Source organism: Panthera tigris, chromosome E2 (assembly GCF_018350195.1).
Source record: "Panthera tigris isolate Pti1 chromosome E2, P.tigris_Pti1_mat1.1, whole genome shotgun sequence".
NCBI classification, from domain to species: Eukaryota; Metazoa; Chordata; class Mammalia; order Carnivora; family Felidae; genus Panthera; species Panthera tigris.
The window spans coordinates 25087863-25108182 of NC_056674.1; the positions used below are offsets into that span (position 1 = coordinate 25087863).

Below are 20320 nucleotides of genomic sequence, written 5' to 3' on the forward strand. Positions count from 1 at the left end.
CTAAGAAAATCTGAATAAAGTATGGTGCAAAGGGTTTGAATACATTTCTCTAAAGATATACAAATAGCTAGTAAGCACATGAAAAGATGCCTAACATCATTAGACATTAGACAAAGGCAAAAACCGCTTCATTACCCACTAAGGTGGCTATAATAAAGCCAGATACTAACAAGTGTTGGCAGTTAATGTGGAAACATTGAAATCTCATATATTGCTGGTAGGACTATAAGATGGTGCAGGCTTTTTGGAAAAATTTGGCAGTTTTTCTAAAGATTAAAGACCATGTGACCCAGCAATTCCACTCCTGGGTATAGATCTAAAATAATTCATTATTGATAGATGTGAAAACAAATGCGTGGTATTGCTAGCTATATAATAGACTGGCAATAAAAATGAACTGATACGTACTAGGACAGGGATAAACCTTGAAAACATAATGAACAGGTTACAAAAGACCACATATTGTTGACTCCATTTTATATAAAATGTCCAACAGACAAATCCTTAGAAATGGGAGGTGGGGAATGGAATGGGGAGTGACTGCTAATGGATTTGGGGTCTCTTAATTCTTTTAAATGTTTATTCACTTCTGAGAGACAGAATGCAAGCAGGGGAGGGGCAGGGAGGGAGACACAGAAACCCAGTTTCCAGACTCTGAGCTGTCAGCACAGTGCCAGATGCGGAGTTCGAACTCACGAGCCATGATCATGATGTGAGAAGTTGGACACTTCACCTACTGAGCCCCCCAGGCACCCCTTGGCGTTTCTTTTCTAGGGCAATGAAAATGTTCTGGAATTAGACTGTGGTGGTTGTTGCAAACCCTAGAAATATACTGGTAACGACTGAGTCATACACCTTTTATAAAAAGGTAGATTTAATGGCTTATGAATTACTTCAATAAAGTTACTGAAAAGACTCTTTGTGCTGTTGATACTATACATGCTTATTCTGTAAACAGGTGCTCTACAAAAGCAGAGCACAACTGAGTGAAATAACAGATCTCAACAAGGTTTTATTCTCCTTCAATATGGTTGTCTTTGCTATGGCCAAAAAACCTGAGTAGAATTAAAAGAAAGACTACACTGAACAACTCTAATGTTTTATAAACCTTTATTGGAAAGGCTACAAACTTCATATTGCCACTGCATTTCTTAACCTTAAAGTGGTTGTGGGGAAGTAACCTTGGATACAAAACTACTATGCTGTTGAATCTTGCCCAGGCTGGTTGTAAAATATTTTTTGTACAATGGAGGTAGAGTGGATAGGGCAATAATTTAATCCTCACAGGCCTTGATTAATGCCAGGACACTTCCTAACATTCCACCCCCACCCCCACCCACCCACCATTCAGGTTATCTAGTAGGCCTAGAAATAAACTACAAGTACTGTATTTAGGCTCAGGGATGGCATAATACATTTTTTAGTTTTCAGTTTTCCCCATTTGTTCTTTTACAAATGTAAAATGTATAACTGATGTCTCTTTTCCCTAAAATTAAAGTGTGTTCTAAAAATATCTACTCTGGGAATGAAAAGGTAGTAGAAGATGGAAAGAGCAACACAACATCCTTTTCATAGTAGTTTTACCTGATTTTTCTCATACCAGCCTAAGAGTCTTACTTTTCTATAAAACATTAGTAATCGATGCTTCCCCCAATTTCAAATATTCAACTTAATGGAGACAGAGAATCTTTAACTTAACATTTAATGAAAACAGAGCATTTTAACAGGTTCTATGCAGACATGGTTCTAATATTGATTTGCTGTTACCTTATTTTTAAAAGGGGGAGGTGGTGGGGAAATACAGAGGCTAGGTTAACCTGGCCCCAATGCTCAGGATTATAACTTATGAGTTACAGAACTCAGATGTCCTTGACTGTACAAAGCATCAGTTGAAGCCAATAAAGCCTGTTTTTACCAACATGTCAAACTTTCTTTTTGCCTTTTAAAACTATAAAATGGGCATGTACCTGAAGCATAAGCTTCAGGCCAATGGGCTTTTAAGGGCTGCTTAAGAACCAGAATGAAGGATACATTCTCCAGTTTAAAGATACATTTTACAGTTCAAAGTATGTTCTTCCTTCTAGAAATGTGACACAAAGAATAATTTATACCAACTGCTTTTTATTATTGAGTCTCAGAAACCTTTCACAAGATGGTTAAAAAAAAAAGGGGGGGGAAAGAAAAACAAAACAAACAAACAAAAAAAATTTTACAACCACAGCTAATGTTATTTTCTCCATTGTTCCCAGTCAGCTCCAAACCCATTGTGTGCAAAGCCCATTTTTCCATGCATCTAAATGATAGATACAGGCTATGAAATTCTTTATTCTATTTGTAGCAGCTTACGCAGGTGCAGCCAAACACAAAGCTTCAGGACAAATTGTACACAAACTTTACAATGTGGGATTTGGATTTAAAATATGAACATAAAATCTACACAAAACTGATAAAAATCAAGCACAGATACCAGGACTGAAACTTATAACCCATGTGTGAAAGGGAGTCTTGTTTCCTTTCAAGTGCTTTATTCTGCTACAGAACAGTCAAAATGAAGATGTAAAGCTTTGTGGTTAGTTTAAATTATACACTCTGTAGATACTATACCAATTTTAAAAGTTACACATAGACCAACAGATGTCCATCAGTTCATCTGGATTGACCAGACACTCCAGCTGGATCGCTGAAAGCAAACCGAGCAAATGTGGAAAGAAAATCCACCTGTGCAATTTGTTTGCAGAGTTTACTGATGGGCACATTGCACTCCTGGTCCATGATGGCTGCTGCTTTCTTCATCAGAGCTATCATTATAGGCTTCACGCCTCTGACCACCTCCTGAGCCCCGAGTGCTATCAAATTCTTGAAGCTCTACCTCCTCTGTATCTCCAATGATGTTTGGAACTTCTGGTCTAGATGGCAGAAGGTCTTCTAGTTCCTTCATTAAAACAAAACACAGATTAGCTGGGAAATATCTTCAACTTTCCTTTGGATACAATCCAAGATATATGCTTTAGAGTTAAGATAGGTCAACCTATGTGCACTTTAAGCCAGAGATCACAAACTGATGACACACAGGCCAAATCTGCAGAAATCTTTTGTACAACCCAACTTAGAAAATAAAAAGCCAGAATTAGTTCCCAACATTAAAACACTGAAAGATTTCACATGAGACGTGCCTTCCCACATAGAACAGCTAAAAGATGCTAAGCTGGCATACTACTATGATATGTTGGATGCCTTTTCAGGTGAGGGATCTGGTCTCCAGAGAGCCTCAATCCTCCCAACACCAACTCATACCCAGTCTGCTTTACTTCTTTACTATTCCCTGCTTGGCCCTGTCAACATTTACACCAGCAAGCCTCGCGTTTAATAACCACCAGAACGGCCCAACAATCACTCAAATGTTAAAAAAGTAAAATTTTATAAATTATGTGTTCCAATCTTAGCACTAAAAACAAATGAACGGTGACAAAGAAAAACAACTATTATTAAACTTTAAGTTATCTGCTGCTTAGAGAACACTTACAGAAAGCTTGTCTGGGTTGATCCAGTTGTTTTCAGGAAACTGCACATCAAACTTTATGTATAGATCACCTTTTTCAAAGGGATTACGATACTGTGGCATTCCTTCACCTCGAACTACACGGACACATCCTATTGAGTAAAAAGGAAACTATTTAGAATTTATTCAAGAAGGTACTCAATAATTCTTTTGAGAGTCACTAGCTATAAAAAACTAAAAATCACAAAAGAACACATGGAATCCCGGATCAAACAAAAATCAAGATCTACCTGGTTCAATTACTTTTCCAGGGGGGTATTTCACCACAATCTGACGTCCATCAAGGTGTTTAAATGTGAACTGAAATCCACACAAAGCTTCAACAAGTCCTATCTTGTATGTCATGTGCAAATCATTCCCGTCTCTCTGGAACACCTACAAATAAACCACACAAAACATTTTAAAAAGTACGGAGCCATGACCTGTTGTGCTGTGCTCCTTGAAATAATTTCAAAACCTTAATTCTACCATTCATAGTAAAAACCAAACTGTCATCATCCCTAATTCCCTAAATTTACATAAGGAAACCTAGCTATTTTCACTTAATATGCTAGAAACTTCTGTCAGAAAAGCACTGGAATCAAGAAAACAATGGCTCATAAGGCAGGCTGAGGCTCCAAAAAACAGAACCAGGTATATTCTGCAATTGTGGCCCATTTCCTGACTCTGCCTCTAAGCAAAAAAAATGGTGCAGACAGTCCAGTAAGATTCTGTAGAACAGGTTCACCTTAGGACTGTTCCCCAGACGTGATCCTAACAGGTAAAGGGGAGAGTCCAAATTCAACATAAAGTTCAACCAGTAATGTTCAGCCAGTAAACGGGCTCACACACACGTACAAAGAAGTTTTATCTCATCTAAAATTCAAAATTTGCTTAGGTGAATGTACATCAAACAGCAAATGCTAAGGGTGCCTAATTACACTATAAGCCTATTGACTAGGTAATGCAATGATTATTCAAGAAACATCAAATATGTTTCTGAGCTTTTAACGTATAGGAAAAATATATCCAACTTCACACATACCTGACTTCCAATTTTTGCTTATTAGAATTTACAAAGATCAGGGCACCTGGGTGGCTCAGTAAGTTAAGTGTCTGACTTTTGATTTCGGCTCAGGTCCTTCTCATGGTTGAGATCAAGCCCTACTTCAGGTTCTGTGAGGAGTGTGGAGCCTGCTTAAGATTCTCTACCTCTCTCTGCTCCTCCCCTGCTCGCATACACTCTCTTTCAAAAAAAAAAAAATTTACAAATATCTATACTTAGCCTTTGAGATTTAGGATGAAACAAAATTTACAATGAAAGGTCACTAAGATTTTTTTCAATACAAAATAGTCTCTTCCAAAAAAACAATGCTGGCTAATTCAGGGAAAAGTGGAAATCTAAAAAGATATCCTCTTTTCCTAAATTATCCTCCTAAATTTACCCATGAAGAAAAGTTAATCTCAAACCATTATCTTGGATCAGTGGTCCTGAACCAGCAGCCTCAGCAGCACCAGGAAACTTGTTAGGAATGCACATTCTTGGGCCACACCCCATACCTACTGCATCAGAAACTATGGAGGTAGGGCCTAGTAATCTGTAGTTTTTTAACACCAGGTGATTCAGGGGCACCTGGGTGGCTCAGTCGGTTAAGCGTCCGACTTCGGCCCAGGTCCATGAGTTCGAGCCCCTCTTTGGGCTCTGTGCTGACAGTGCAGAGCCTGGAGCCTGTTTCAGATTCTGTGTCTCCCTCTCTCTCTCTCTGACCCTCCCACATTCATGCTCTGTCTCAAAAATAAACGTTAAAAAAAAAAAAATTAAAAAAAAAAGAAACACCAGGTGATTCTAATGTAAGTAAAAGTTGAGAACCACTGAATGTATATTACCTATGTGCATTTCTTTAAGTATTTCTCACAATGGGTGAAAAAATTAAGTTCAATAAGGATTCTTCAATGCAGAATGTTTTAACGCTTTAATATCTATAAAATGTTAGTGTTTCTAAACATCTTATTATTGTTCCAAGAATCATCTATAACCAAATATCCTTTGGTTAAAACTACATTAGAAATAGGGAACAAGGGGCACCTGGGTGGCTGAGTCAGTTAAGCACCTGACTCTAGATTTTGGCTCAGGCCATGATCTCATGGTTTGTGAGTTCGAGCGCTGACAATGAGGTGCTTGGGATTCTCCCTCCCCTCCCCCCCGACTCTCTCTCTCAAAATAAACTTAAAAAAAAAAAAAAAAAAAAAAAAAAAGGAATAAGAAGGACACCATGCTCCTGGATAGGAGAGCTCAACTTAAAGTGATTCCAATTAAAAATGATATCAGGGCGACGGGGGGTGGCGGCAGGGACTAGTGGACAGGTGAGTAGATTAGAAAACTTGGTGCTAAAATTCAAACAGAATAAACAAGCAAGGACACTCAGGAATTTTTTAAAAACCATGTTAATTAGAGGCCCCTGGGTGGCTCAGTCGGTTGAGTGTCCTTTTGTTTAGTGTCAGTTGTGTTTGACTTCAGCTCAGGTCATGATATCATAGTTCATGAGTTCGAGCCCCACATCAGGTTCTGTGCTGATAACTTTGGAGCCTGGAACCTGCTTCAGATTCTATCTTCCTCTCTCTGTCCCTCACCCGCTTACGCATACTCTCTCTCAAAAATAAATAAAAAACTAATTAAAAACCAAGAACCAGATAGTAAAAGACTTAAAAGCAGTAAGAATTTCTGGAAAACAAAGGTACAGAGAACAGAGAAGGGACTAACATCACCAGATATGGTGATTTTTTGCTATGCAAATGCACAATGGTAGCCATAACACCAGAACAGATACACACCTGTACTGAAAGATGAATACACATGATTTACTGCACTCTCAAAATCAAATGTTTTTTGATCAGAAGATTTATACTGTTTCAGCTAACAGCACCCACCCTAATCTCATGGCCTCATAATTCCTTCAGCACAAGTGTTGGGAAGTGGGGGGGAGAAAATAAAAGAAAAAAAAAAGCCCCTAACAAAATAACTACAAGCTTTTTCATGAACTAGTTGAGACTACCCAACTTTTCTTAGAGGGTTAATATTTTTGGGGCATCTGGGTGGCTCATTCGGTTGAGTGTCCAACTTCAGCTCAGGTCATAATCTCACAGTTCATGGGTTTGAGCCCCACATCGGGCTCTGTGCTGACAGCTCAGAGCCTGGAGCCTGCTTTGGATTCTGTGTCTCCCTCTCTCTCTGCCCCTTCCCTGCCTGCACTCTGTGTCTCAAAAATGAATAAACATTATAAAAAAAAAAAAAAAAAAGGAGGTTAATATTTTCAGTGGTATAAATGAAACAAGATGCCTAAATCCCACCCTGGGCTCAAATTTACTTTATTGGTCATAATAAAACCAAATCTTTGACCTCTTTCTAGCTGAACTTCCACTCTAACCTCTACCATCTTTTATTTTCTACTTTACACAGTTACATCTGCTGTCTGTTGGAAATTCCATGCAATTCCACACCTTCCAACAATTTTAAGAGGTGACCTTCTTCCAAATACCTTCCCATAGCCTTAAGAAAGAAAAGTAGCTTATTCATGATCTCATTTGATTCTACAATATCCTTCTAAGAGAGGCCTATCTTTGTATTTAATAAAGCCAAGCCAAGCCCAGGGATCCCAAAGCTAGTAAATGGGGAGTCAGAACTTAAGTCCTTATCTCCAAATCCAGTAATCTTCATTTAAAAAATTTCCATTTAATTATGTAGCAACATTAGAAACATCTGGGTAGCTCAGTTAGGCATTATACTCCTGATTTTGGCTCAGGTCATGATCTCACAGTTCCTGAGATGGAGCTCCACGCTGTTAGTACAGGGCCTGCTTGGAGGATTCTCATTCTCTTTCTTTCTGCCCCTCCCCCACCTGTGCTCTCTCTCAAAATAAACATTTTTTTTTTTTTAATTATGTAGCAACATTAAAGAATGAATGTAGGGGTTAAAAAAAAAAAAAAAAGGTTTCACCATCAGTCTGACATACCAAAAACTCTCCGCCAAATAAGCATTACTTAACTTCCCCATTACTCTCCCGCTACTACAGTGCCACACATCATCTGGTAACTGTTCCAACGATATAGCAACGAAAATACCCACGTGTTATCTGAACCATCTCAAAATACAGTTTATACCCAAGCATACTATAAAGCTTATAAACATCTCAATTACTTGGCTATCTTTCTGCCTTCATCCTTTGTATGGTGGTGTGCATGAAAGGCATGACTGAACAAATGAGGAAGTAGCTAAAATACCAATTAACAGAGAATCTAGAGTTACAAATATTTCAACCTATAAGACCTTAAGGCAGAATTCTAGGAATTATTGTTTTTTAGCAATCAAGAAGCCCTTGCTATTTGCAGGATTAGCAATATCCACAAAGGGCCTAGATGTAGATAGTAATTTATAGTTTTGCCAAGGCAAGAAATTTGCCCTGAGAAAAACAAAGGAGAGCAAACCACAACCTAGCATGGGAATTGATCTAATCAAATTCCCAGAATCAATATGGCTTTATTCTCTATTAGATTCGATTCTTTAAGTTTTATTTATTTACTTTGAGAGAGAGAGTGAGGATAGGGAGAGGGAGGGAGAGAATCCCAAGCAGTCTCTGTGTCAACACAGGCCTCGATCTCATGACCATGAGATTATAATCTTACCCCAAATTAAGAGCCAGACACTCAACTGACTGAGCCACCCAGGCACCCCGTGATTTTCAAAATTTATTTGTAGAAATCACCATCAAATGGGAGAAATTTTTAGTGTAAACTAATAAAGTGTTGACTTGTGATATAAAGACCTTCAGAGAAACTCAAGTCAATGAGATCAAGTAATGCCAGAACCCCGTCAAAGGCTTTTATAGTCAAGAATCTGGGTGATTACTAAACAAGTTTCCTGAATAGCTCCAGATACAGCTTTCAAGAATAAAGGCTTTTTACAACTGCACCAAGAACCATAAAGTACCTAGGAATAAACCTAACCAAAGAGGTAAAAGATCTGCACACTGAAAACTATAGAAAGCTTAGGAAAGAAAATGAAGACACAAAGAAATGGAAAAACATTCCACGCTCATGGACTGGAAGAACAAATTATTGTTAAAATGTCAATACCACCCAAAGCAGTCTACACAGTCAATGTAATCCCAATTGAAATAGCACCAGCATTCTTCTCAGAGCTAGAGCAAACAATCCTAAAATTTGTATGGAACCACAAAAGACCCGAAATAGCCAAAGTAATGTTGAAAAAGAAAACCAAAGCAGAAGGCATCACAATCCTGGACTTTAGCCTCTACTACAAAGCTGTAATCATCAAGACAGGATGGTACTGGCACAAAAACAGGCACATAAACCAATGGAATAGAATAGAGAACCCAGAAATGTACCCACAAATGTATGACCAACTAATTTTTGACAAAGCAGGAAAGAATATCCAATGGAAAAAAGACAATCTCTTTAGCAAATGGTGCTGGGAGAACTGGACGGCAACATGCAGAAGAATGAACCTGGACCACTGTCTTACACCATACACAAAAATAAATTCAAAATGGATGAAAGACCTAAACATGAGACAGGAAACCATCAAAATCCTAGAAGAGAAAACAGGCAGCAACCTCTTTGACCTGAGCCGCAGCAACTTCTTAATTGACAGGTTTCCAGAGGCAAGGGAAACGAAAGCAAAAATGAACTATTGAGACCTCATCAAGATAAAGATAAAAAGCTTCTGCACAGCAAAGGAAACAATCAACAAAACTAAAAGGCAACCAATGGAACGGGACAAGATATTTGCAAATGACATATAAGATAAAGGGTTAGTATCAAAAATCTATAAAGAATTTACAAAACTCAACACCTGAAGTAATCCCATCAAAAAATGAAAGACATGAATAGATACTTTTCCAAAGAAGATATACAGATGGCTAACAGACACATGAAAAGATGCTCAACATCACTCATTATCAGGGAAATACAAATCAAAACCACACTGAGATACCACCTCACACCAGTTAGAGTGGCTAAAATTAACAACTGAGGAAACAGATGTTGGCGAGGATATGGAGAAAAGGGGACCCTCTTGCACTTTTGGTGGGAATACAAACTGGTGCAGTCACTCTGGAAAACAGTGTGGAGGTGCCTCAAAAAGTTAAAAAATAGAATTACCCTATAACCCAGCAATAGCACTACTAGAAATTTATCCAAAAGGTACAGGAGTGCTGATTCACAGGGGCACATGTGAAGAGCATGTGCTATTATAGCAGAGCTATCAACAGTAGCCAAAGTATGGAAAGAGCCCAAATGTCCATCAACTGATGAATGGATAAAGAAGACGTGGGGTGTGTATGTATCTACATACATACATACATACATACATACATACACACACGCAATGGACTACTACTCAGCGATGGAAAAGAATGAAATCTTGCCATTTGCAAAATGGATGGAACTGGAGGAACTGTTTTTATTTTTATAATCATATGTTTAATTTTTTTTAATGTTTATTTATTTTGGAGAGAGACAGAGAGTGAGTGGGGGAGGGACAGAGACAGAGAGGAAGACACGGGATCTGAAGCAGGCTCCAGGCTCTGAGCTGTCAGTACAGAGCCTGACGTGGGGCTGGAACTCACAAACGGCGAGATGATGACCTGAGCTGAAGTCGGACACTTAACCCACTGAACCACCCAGGCACCCCTGGAGGGTATTATACAGAGAACTGAGGGTTGATGGGGCTGGGGAGTTGGGGAAAATGGAAGATGGGCACTGAGGAGGGCACTTGTTGGGATGAGCACTGGGTGTTTCATGTAAGTGATGAATCATGAGAAATCTACTCCCAAAGCCAAGACTACACTGTATACACTATATGTTAGCTAATGTGACAATAAGTTATTAAAAAAAAAAAAAAAAAAAGAATAAAGGTTCACAGGGGCACCTGGGTGGCTCAGTCAGTTAAGTGTCCGACTTTGGCCCAGGTCATGATCTCAATGGTTTGTGGGTTCAAGCCCCACGTCAGGCTCTGTGCTGACAGCTCAGAGCCTGGAACCTGCTTCGGATTCTGTGTCTCCCTCTCTCTCTGTCCCTCCTCTGCTAGCATGCCCTCTCTCAAAAATTAATAAACATTAAACAAAGAAAAATAACAATAGGCTCGTAAAAAAAATAAAGGCTCATACTATACTATATGGCACATCAGAAAATAGAGGTGCAATGGTATAATCAAAAGAATATACACTAGACCACATCGTTGGACCAGTTAATTATGCCTTGTACCTAAAATACAACATAAGAACAGAATAAATTTTTTTTAAACTGAAGTACTTTTTCTATCAAGAAAAGGTCACGTGGTTAAACCAACATGTAAAACAATTCAACAGAAAAGCACTGAGGACTGAAGCCCTATCTATCCACCATTCAACACCAATCAAAGGAGTTTCACAATGAAAAATAAGCTGCCTTAGATCATCTGGTCCAATGCCCTTATTTTCATAAAATAAGGAAACTGGGGTACAGAAACAACAGGATTACTTACGATTACAGTGTAATCAATGGCTGAGCTGCAACCAAAACTGACTCCTTTTCAGTGCTTCTGACTGCACCTGGCTTGTTGGTCTACTAGTCAGTTCTTATGAACTCAGCCCAAGCACTTAACAACTTCATTTAAGTTCAAAGTTGTTCCAGAGAACCCAAAAAGATCTAACCCGTACCTTGAGCAAAAGACTCATTTCTGCATAAAACAAAAATCAAACAAACAAAAAGGAAATTACCTCATGTTCCTTCTCTTGGAGCAAAAGAACAATGTCTCCTGGTTCCACTCCTGGGGCCTGATCTGCTTCCCCAGTGAATGTAATTCTCTGTCCATGTTTCATGCCTTTGTCTACGTGGACTTCAAGAATCTTCACTTCTTTAATCACCTTCTTGCCTTCACATTTTTTACAGCGGTCCTTCTCATTAATTACCTCTCCTAGAAAGAGAGGTCATTCAAACTTCCAGCAAGAGAACCATACTGCACTCTTAAGATACATCTTGATAATGCTTTTATTCATTAAATAAACGTTCTGAATCTAACTGCTATCTAAAGTTTTGTTTAAACTATCTTTCTTAGTAACAGAAACTTGCATCTTACTACCCAGTCTCCTCTATTTCAGAGTATAATGTATTTTAAAATACACTTTCTTGGCTGACTCATCTCCTAAATTTAAAACAAAGTCCAAGGATCAACAAGGAAACAAAATGTGTGGTCAAATGCTAAAGCTTCTACAAGTGCTTCTTCATTTTTTGTTTTCAGTCTTAGTTTCATATAGGTTTAACTCTGTCAGAGACAACCCAAATAAAAATTTAAATACCCTTTATGGATCATTATTACATTGTATAATCGGTACTGGATTTTATTTATTTCATAGACTAACCCCTGCTCAGGTGTCCTATTATGGATCTTCCTTTTATTTAGGTGCACTATCATTGACAATTTCCAAAACCAAAGAAGAGATGGCTAAATTTTATCTGACACTGAGTATCTCCATACCATGTTTAGAACAACACAGCTTTTCTATGCATTCTTCTGAAACATTTAATTAGTGGTATAATGAAGTAAACATGAAGTTGTACATAACTTATTATGAAAAAATATCATTGATTTTTGATGGCTGATTATTGGCACACATTAATGCTTAGATGACACATATAATTAATGACCTCAGGGACTGTTTCTAGAACACTGCTTTCAAAAAGTATGTTCTGTAGAACACCAGTTCCTCACAATGGTAATGGTACACGGGAAAAGATTTCAGTAAACTTGGTTCTTGATGGCAGAAACTGTTAGAAACTTTAATAAGGGAAAGTGCACTGAGACTTTACAGGAAGGGAATATAATATGTAGTTTCTCCATTATCTCATCACTTCCTGGAGCAATTTGGAAAAACATGCTCTAGAACTGTTTTCAGTGTGGTAGCCACCAACCATTTGTGGCTATTTAAAGTTTAAATTAATTATAATTAAAAATTCAGTTACTCAGTTACACTAGCTAAATTTCAAGTACTCAATAGCCACAGGTGGCTAATGGTTACCATACTAGACATTGCATATACAGTATTTTTCCGTTATTGTAGAAAAATTTTATTAGATAGCACTGCTCTACAACACGGTCTGGCAAACTAAAACCCACAGGCCAAATAGGGTATGCCCTTGTTTTTCTAAGAAATGTTTAGCTGGAAGTCAGTCATGCCCATTTAGTTATATATTGTCTGTGGCTATAAAAGCATTACAAGGATAGGGGTGAGTAGTAGTTTCAAAAACCATTCTGAGCCTAAGTATTTCAAAGACATTCAAAGCCTAAAGTATTTACTTCTGTGAGAAGGACTTCAATCCCTGTAACTACCCTTAAAAGCTAGCAGCTTACAGTACAATCTGTTGCTATCTCCCTCTTTCTCAAATATAACCTTTAAAAATATAAAGGGACAAAAAACTTTGCCCATCCTTTTGGAACTAAAAAAGACTAACATTTCACTGAACATAACGTAAACTTACTATTTGTGTTCATTGGGCCTATACATAATAATTATTTTCATTTATTCTTTTGGAACTGTATGAATACACATGTTAAAAAGAAAAAATATAAGCCTCTCCAATTCCTGCATTCCCAATCCATTTCAACATAAAAGCAGAGAAGTACTGGCATGCATACCTTCTCCATTACAGTCAGAACACACAGACTGCATCTGTTGTACCATTCCCGGAGCCAGCTGTCTTATCATAATGCGTACACCTCGACCCCGACAAGCACTACACTTCTGAACAGCTCCAGACTTTCCACCTTGGCTAAAGCAAGCAAAAGTGTAAATTAGATTTTTGCCCATAGACCATTCCAACAGGTCATGGAAAACAAGAATTGTGCTTTTCAACTTCATCTTCTCAACACCCAATGACCAGTATTTAAATGGACTTTCAGAAGTATCAGAAAATGTTGAGTTGGGTAGTTTAAATCATAAACAATTTTTACCTGGTAGAGACTAAATGTACCACTGAAAGATCAGATGAAATGCATCTTATAAACTAGAACACACACTTACCCACTGCATGCACTACAGAGTACATTCTTGCTAAGTTGTAGTTTGGTTGTCTTGCCATTATACAGATCTTCTAAAGATACTCTGGGGAGAAAAGAATTAGATTCAATCAAATTTTGCCAAGTTCTCCTAAATACAAGATATACATGACAGCTGACACAGCAAATTCCACTACAGCCTTTTAAAACAAAGAATTAAAAAACATCTTACACTAAGTCAACTAAGGTTTTATTTTGTGGCTCAAATTAACAGAAGGATTTTATGGTTATGGACAGTATATATGGTGTCAAAACCAGAACCTACAGGATCGGGCCAACAATTTACTATGCTGCATTTTCTGATAAAGTTGATAACTGCACAAACTCAAGGATCAACCTTCTTCTGGCCTCAAGCAGGAGCCCCTCCATCTAATCCAACCCTGTGAATGTGGTACAATTATTATCCTCATCTTACAAGACAAAACTGAGCCTAGAGAGGTTAACTTGCTTTACTTGATCACACAGGCAGTTTGGCTCCAGAATCCATGCTCTACTAAAGACTCTGTTCCCCTCAAGGACAAATTTTAGAAAAGCTACAAAGTTACATTACAACTTATGGGAGTTATATGCAACTTAGATTGTATATGTCTCAAAAACAAAACAAACAAAAAAAAGTGACCTTGTCAACAGTGTGACAGGAGGAAAAGAACAGGTTTTCAAGAGAGACAGAAGTTTTAGAGGTCTTAAGAAACCACTGACTTATAAGCAAAATTATATATTTGAATTAACTTTTACCAAACTTTCAAAGGGGTCTATGATCAAAATAGGGAGGTTTAGGGGCGCTTGAGTGGCTCAGTCGGCTAAGCTTCCAACTTTTCATTTTGGCTCAGGTCATGATCTCATGGTTTGTGAAATCAAGCCCCAGCATCAGGCTCCACACTGAACACGAAGCCTGCTTGGGATTCATATTCTTTCTTTCTCTCTCTCTGTGTCTCTGTCTCTGTCTCTGTCTCTCTCTCTCTCCCCCACCCCTCCCCTGCTCATATGCATGGTCTCTCTCTCTCTCTCAAAATAAATAGACATTTATAAAAAAAGGCAGAGCTTATAAGCCTATTAAAAATACACAACTGATAAAACCCAACTACCTTTATACAGCAGATGAATTATAGGGCCATTTATTTCCAAACCAACCTCAAAAAAAATCTATGTATATCAAGTCTCAAAAACACTATTCAGGGGCGCCTGGCAGGCTCAGTCAGTTAAGTGTTCACCTTCGGCTCAGGTCATGATCTCAAGGTTCATGAGTTCAAAGCCCTGCATGGGGTGGGGGTGGGTCTTTCCTAATTTAATTTTTAAATTAAAAAAACATTTTTTTTTTAACACTATTCATTTAGGATCTGAAAGCAATGCTTTTAATGTGCTTTTTTTACCCATCTCATTGTGTTTTTAAATTTCTTTCAGCAGTAAAGATTTACTTTAAAATAGAGGAACAATAGTTAAAAGTAATTTGCAAAGCACCCATAATATTTATTTTGTGGTATTCAAACTTTCCCAAAATCATTATTTCAAGCTAATATTTGTACACATTCTAGGCAGTATAAGAATAAGACACTTAGGGACAAAACATTATCAACACTTGCAAATAATGACATAGCTACAGCTTAATCTTAGACAAAAGCAATTGGCTGCATCTTTCTTTTAGTACTCATAACAATCTTTAACCAAATCATTTACAGAAAAAAAAAAAAAACAGGTACGTCTTTTCCTCCTTGTATATTAAATTGCAATCAGTATGCAAAACCACTATCTAAGAGGCCAGAAAAATACGCACTTCAACATGGCCAATGGACAAAAAATGTGGGTAACCGTCTGGCCAAGCTGGCACTATCCACCAATGGTGCTAAACTGGCACAATCCTTTACAAGGCAATTTAGTTGTATTTATCAGCCTCAAAATACTGATGCCTGCCTGGGAATCTCTGCCAAGAAGAGACAAAGCTGTATATAAAGACACTCAAAGCAGTTACTCATTACAGAAAAATATTAGCAACAGCTTATAGAAAAGGTGAATGATTAAATAAAACATGGAATGGAATATTATAAAGCCACCCAAAATGAAATGTAACAACAGGTAAATTCTAAGTAGTATTAAAACCGGCATTTACTATATAATTTGAAAAAAATTTTAAGGAGAATATTAAGAATTTATTAAGGTACAGCAAGCACTCTCTTGATCCTATTTACTTCTTAGATCACTTCTGTATCAAAGAAAAAAGAACACACACCATACAAGTATTACTCTTCGAATAATATCCTAATGATAATTTCTGAGGATAAATTCTTTTAAAATACAAACAAATTTGAGAATGAGATTCAAACAATGTAACAGTTTGCACTTCCTCTAATCTACTCAAATATATAACTTAGGTAATATGAAATATTTTAAATAAACGATGAAAGTCAAGTCTCTAGCATTTGCTAGTAAAACCCTTATTGGTTCGTGAAGAGGATAAAAAGACCTCACAAACTTTGCAAAGTAAAATAGCTATTTTCATACTGTAGAGGGCCATCGGTGGTTAGCAGTCTAAGATCAAGGTCAGACACCATTCATATGTTGGCAGGTTAATGTCAGGCTTGAAGCCAGCAAGCTCCATGGAAACCAATTTAGGAGAGTTCACACTGAGGATCAAGTAATGAGTGACTGTAACAGTGTAAACAAACTAGTCAGAGAGTCACTCACTTTGTAAGTTTTTAAACAAAAAGTAACTTGTAAAGTTTAAATACTTAAAAAGCAAATAATCTTCATAATTGAAATTTTAAATCATTTAGTAAAAGCAGCTTCAGACGCATATAACAAAACCACCTACCTACTCACTAAAAACACCATACTTTCAGATCTGTAGCAAAGTACAAACACCTAGGTTACCAAATTCAATTTAGTCACCCAAAGAAGATAGCAAGGACATGGAAGATTTTTTTTTTCTGACAAAGGATGAACATTTTTAATACATTTCTCTTTACTGAGCATTACTACATGAAAAAGTAGTACTTAATATTTTTTTAAGAAAGAAAAAAGATATTTACTTAAGTGGATGCATCATGTCTTCTCCTCTTCTTCTGCCATTTCGACTTCTACTCTGATTGCCCATAAAGCCGAACAATCCCCCACCAAAAATGTGAGAGAAAATATCATCCATGCCACCACCTCCGCCGCTACCTTCCCGAAGACCTTGTTCTCCATATCTGTCATATAATTCACGTTTCTCAGGATTTGACAGTACTTCATATGCAAAACTTATTTCTTTGAACTATAAAGAAAAGTAACAAGGAAAACAATTGGGTTCTCAGGAAGATGAGTGGGGGAAAGGTTAAGGGAATCTGGAATCTAAAAGAAAAGCTACAAATTACATTTGGTTTGATTCTGGTCCTACCTCCCTCTGCCCGGAATGCGGGCATTCCCATTACAAAACCAAAATATTCTTAACGTAAAGATTTGGCTCTACAGGCATAGATGGGACTTTTCTTACAACGTTCCTGTTTTTAAGGAGGGCAATTTAAAACTGAAACCTCATGGGGAAAAGTGTCAACTTACTTTGTCACCAGCATTTGGATTCTTATCAGGATGATATTCCTTGGCTAACTTTCTGTATGCCTTCAATAAAAAAGAGAATTTTTAAAAAAGGTTACATAGAAAATCTGCTTTAAAGATTTGTGAGTACTAAATATCCATTTTTCTGAGACGCAATTGTTCTAAAATCAGAACCTTCTAAAAATTATCTTTTATTCACTAAGACTGTTTGGCATCTAGATTCATAATTACTAATTTATCCATCCCAATACTGTTTACTCACTATCTTGATCCAAAAAAGCAGACAGCAGCTATACTTGAACAATGCCAGAGAAAAACCAAAATACTGGAAAATTCTGCATCTTCACTATTGTCAAATGACTTTGATGGCCAGTAACCAGACCAAGATGACTCCAATGAACTCAAGAAATGACTGTCAAGCTTAGCAAACTGCAAAACATTACTACTAAAAATTAAACGAAGAATCTCTGCTCAGGATAGCTCCTGCCTTTCCTCTAGTTGAAATACCAGGAAAAAGCCAGGAGAAGCTTTTAATATTTCATGTGGTGGATTTATTAGGGTCTTAATTAATTGGAGTGACCTCAGTCTTCGCGAAGTTGCATACATTTTAGGTGGCTGGGATATACAGCACTTAAGTCTTTATTCACAGACACATGAAATTATATAATACAGACTAGCATTTCCGGTAAGGTAACAGGAAGTCCATTTTACTCTCAACTGTATTGGTCCCAGTGCCTAAGGAGCATTCTCATTTTTTCTCAGCTTACAAATCTGGATACTCTAAAATCAGGGAAGACGGTACAGGGTTTAATCAAATGCCGCAAGTGCCTTGAAATCCTTAGATCAAAGATTCGCAGCACTACAAACAACAATAAGGTCTTATATTTATTTTTAGTTAGTGTGCACTCAGGTGTTTGGCCGAGACCCACGGCTTATTCCCGAAGCGGATACAGAACATCTAGGTTACCTGCCCACAGAACAATACATCCGAACACAGACCCAAGGGTCTGTGAGCGGAGGAGGAAAAGAGCGAGGTGCTCCTGCGGCCGCGGCACCCAGGAAACATCCCCCACTGCCCGGAGGCACCGACGGGGGCGGCCTCAACCCTCCCGCCAGACCCTAGACCCAGCCCCGACTCGGCTCCGACGCCGACTACCACGACGTGGACAACTTCTCTCCCGGGGCGAGATGCGCTGCGCGCCTCTGTCCAACCTGTTTTTCCAGGGTGGTGACCTCCGCGCGGGGAGGGCCGAGCTGGCTGCAGCCTCCCGGGAGCGCCCAACCTCCGGCGCCCGCCGGGGGAGACAGGAAGGAAGCGTTCTTCTGGTGTTTGCGCAGGGGTGGGTTTCATTTGCTTCATTTGCTGCATTTGCGGGCGGGCGGGGCCGACAGCCCAAGGTCAGCCGAGGCCGGTCTCGCCGCCACCGCCCCCCAGCCTGGGCCCGCCGCGTCCGGCGCCGGCTCGTGGGCAGCCCCGTAGCGCGGCCTGGCCAACCCCAGCCACGCAGGCCCGCGCCCCCCACACCCTGCCTGGCCCGTCCCGCTCCCCACTACCTTCTTCAGCTCGTTCTCGCTGGCACCAGGTGGGACGCCCAGAATGTCGTACAGCTTAGTGTCGGCCACGTTCGCCATGGCGGCCGGCTGAGAAGCGCTCAGAGGAGAAGGCGACGGAGCGCAGCCAGGCCCACAGCGGCGTCGGCGGCAGCGCAGGCCGAGGAAGACAGCGAGGGGGAAGAGGGGCGGAGCTGAACTTTGACCCGGCGCACGGCGCGCCGTGACGTCGCTACGCAGAGTCCGCCCCGAGCGCTCGGCAGCGACTGTTGAGGGTCGTGGTGGTGACCGAGCTTGCGGTGGGCTCGCTTTTGCTCAGGGTCCAAGCCCTGGGAAACTGAGACAACAGTGATCTGCGCTTTCCAAGGATTCAGCTCCCTGCGAAAGGCGTTAATGGAGGGTACTGAGGGGATGAAGAGGCTGTCCCCTTGGTCAGCTTCGAATCCGGCGGGCGAGAAAACCGGGCCGGGCCCCCGCGGGAGGCCCCGTTGAGGTCGTCCTCTGAATCCGAGATGCCGCAGGTGGACTCTGCGTCTAGTTCCCTCGGGGCTACGAGAAAAACAGCTCCTGGGGGTGGGTGTGCGTGTCTTTCTGTCTGCGTGTTTGTTTTGTATTAAGGAATTTTTAAACACTCAACAAAGGTAGTATGTTACACCGAGGAGTACAACAGTTAGCTACATTTTACCGATTTTGTTTCATCTCCTCCAGCCTCATACTCCTTAATCTTAAGTGTTTTAAGGGAAACCGTTTTATTCATAAACATAAATATATATGTCTCTAACATGAGTTTTTAAGGCATAATCACGTCATCACATTTAGTCCATGTTCAGATTTTCACAATTGCCTTAATCACAAATTGTCTTTTCACAATTTGTTTGTGGCTTCGGGATCCAAATTAAGGCCGACCCGTTGGGTCTGGGTCATGTGTTTAAGTCTCTAACTTGATAGCTTTACAATTAGCAAACACCAGAATTCTAGATGGTATAAGGCAGCCTGACAGGACACAAAATCACCTGGTGATTGATGCCCGTTGATTTATATTCGCTTTTCAAAATGTTTGCAGTGCACCTACCACGTGCTGTGATGGTACAGACACGGACTGGGGGAGGGGTGTTACAAGAGAATAAGCCCTAGTGCCTGCCTTCAACTCACTAACGATTTATGGACAGGAAAATAAAATGTTCTGATCCTTTGCAACCTGAACTGGTGGTAAAGACTCCAACATAATTATCTCACTCAGGCTAAGCTCTCTTCCTCGGCATTCCTCCAGACCTAGTTGAGGGCCTGGAGTACCATGCCCAGGAGTTTAAAATTTATCCTGAAAACCCTGGGGAGTAATTGATGGGAAGTCATCATACTGTTTCCACCTAACTCTTCCCTTTTCTTCAAATCCTACCCCAAATGCTGTTCTTTCAGTGAAGTCTTCTTTGATTCCCCAATCCGGTGAATACCACTGTCTCATCTGAGTTTACACTACTTTAAGTTTGTGCCTCTCCTAGATGGGTCTGATGTGCAATTTAAATAGTATTTTGGTGTGAGTCTGAACTCCATTAATAGGCTGTAGGTTACTCAGGGGAAATTCATTCTTCTGT

General features: G+C 39.4%; 1 protein-coding gene across 1 annotated transcript; it reads right to left on the reverse strand.

Moving 5' to 3' along the window:
• Window positions 1–1096: 1096 nt before the first annotated feature.
• DNAJA2 (DnaJ heat shock protein family (Hsp40) member A2) lies at window positions 1097–18909 on the reverse strand. Its single transcript, XM_007096709.3, has 9 exons — window positions 18732–18909; window positions 17181–17240; window positions 16673–16896; window positions 13615–13695; window positions 13230–13363; window positions 11314–11510; window positions 3790–3934; window positions 3524–3651; window positions 1097–2932 (listed from the first exon to the last, which is right to left on the reverse strand). Exons 1-9 carry the CDS (start codon window positions 18807–18809, stop codon window positions 2741–2743), a joined length of 1239 nt encoding a protein of 412 aa, XP_007096771.1. The 5' UTR covers window positions 18810–18909; the 3' UTR covers window positions 1097–2740.
• Window positions 18910–20320: the final 1411 nt, after the last annotated feature.

Excerpts from the sequence above, each read along its gene's own strand:
- DNAJA2 (XM_007096709.3), bottom strand. The coding sequence starts at position 18,809 with ATGGCGAACGTGGCCGACACTAAGCTGTACGACATTCTGGGCGTCCCA. Across the intron at positions 13,364-13,614 it reads CTCTGTAGTGCATGCAGTGG|CCAAGGTGGAAAGTCTGGAG; the intron begins GTAAGTGTGTGT and ends TGCTTGCTTTAG. Across the intron at positions 2,933-3,523 it reads TCAACCCAGACAAGCTTTCT|GAACTAGAAGACCTTCTGCC; the intron begins GTAAGTGTTCTC and ends GTTTTAATGAAG.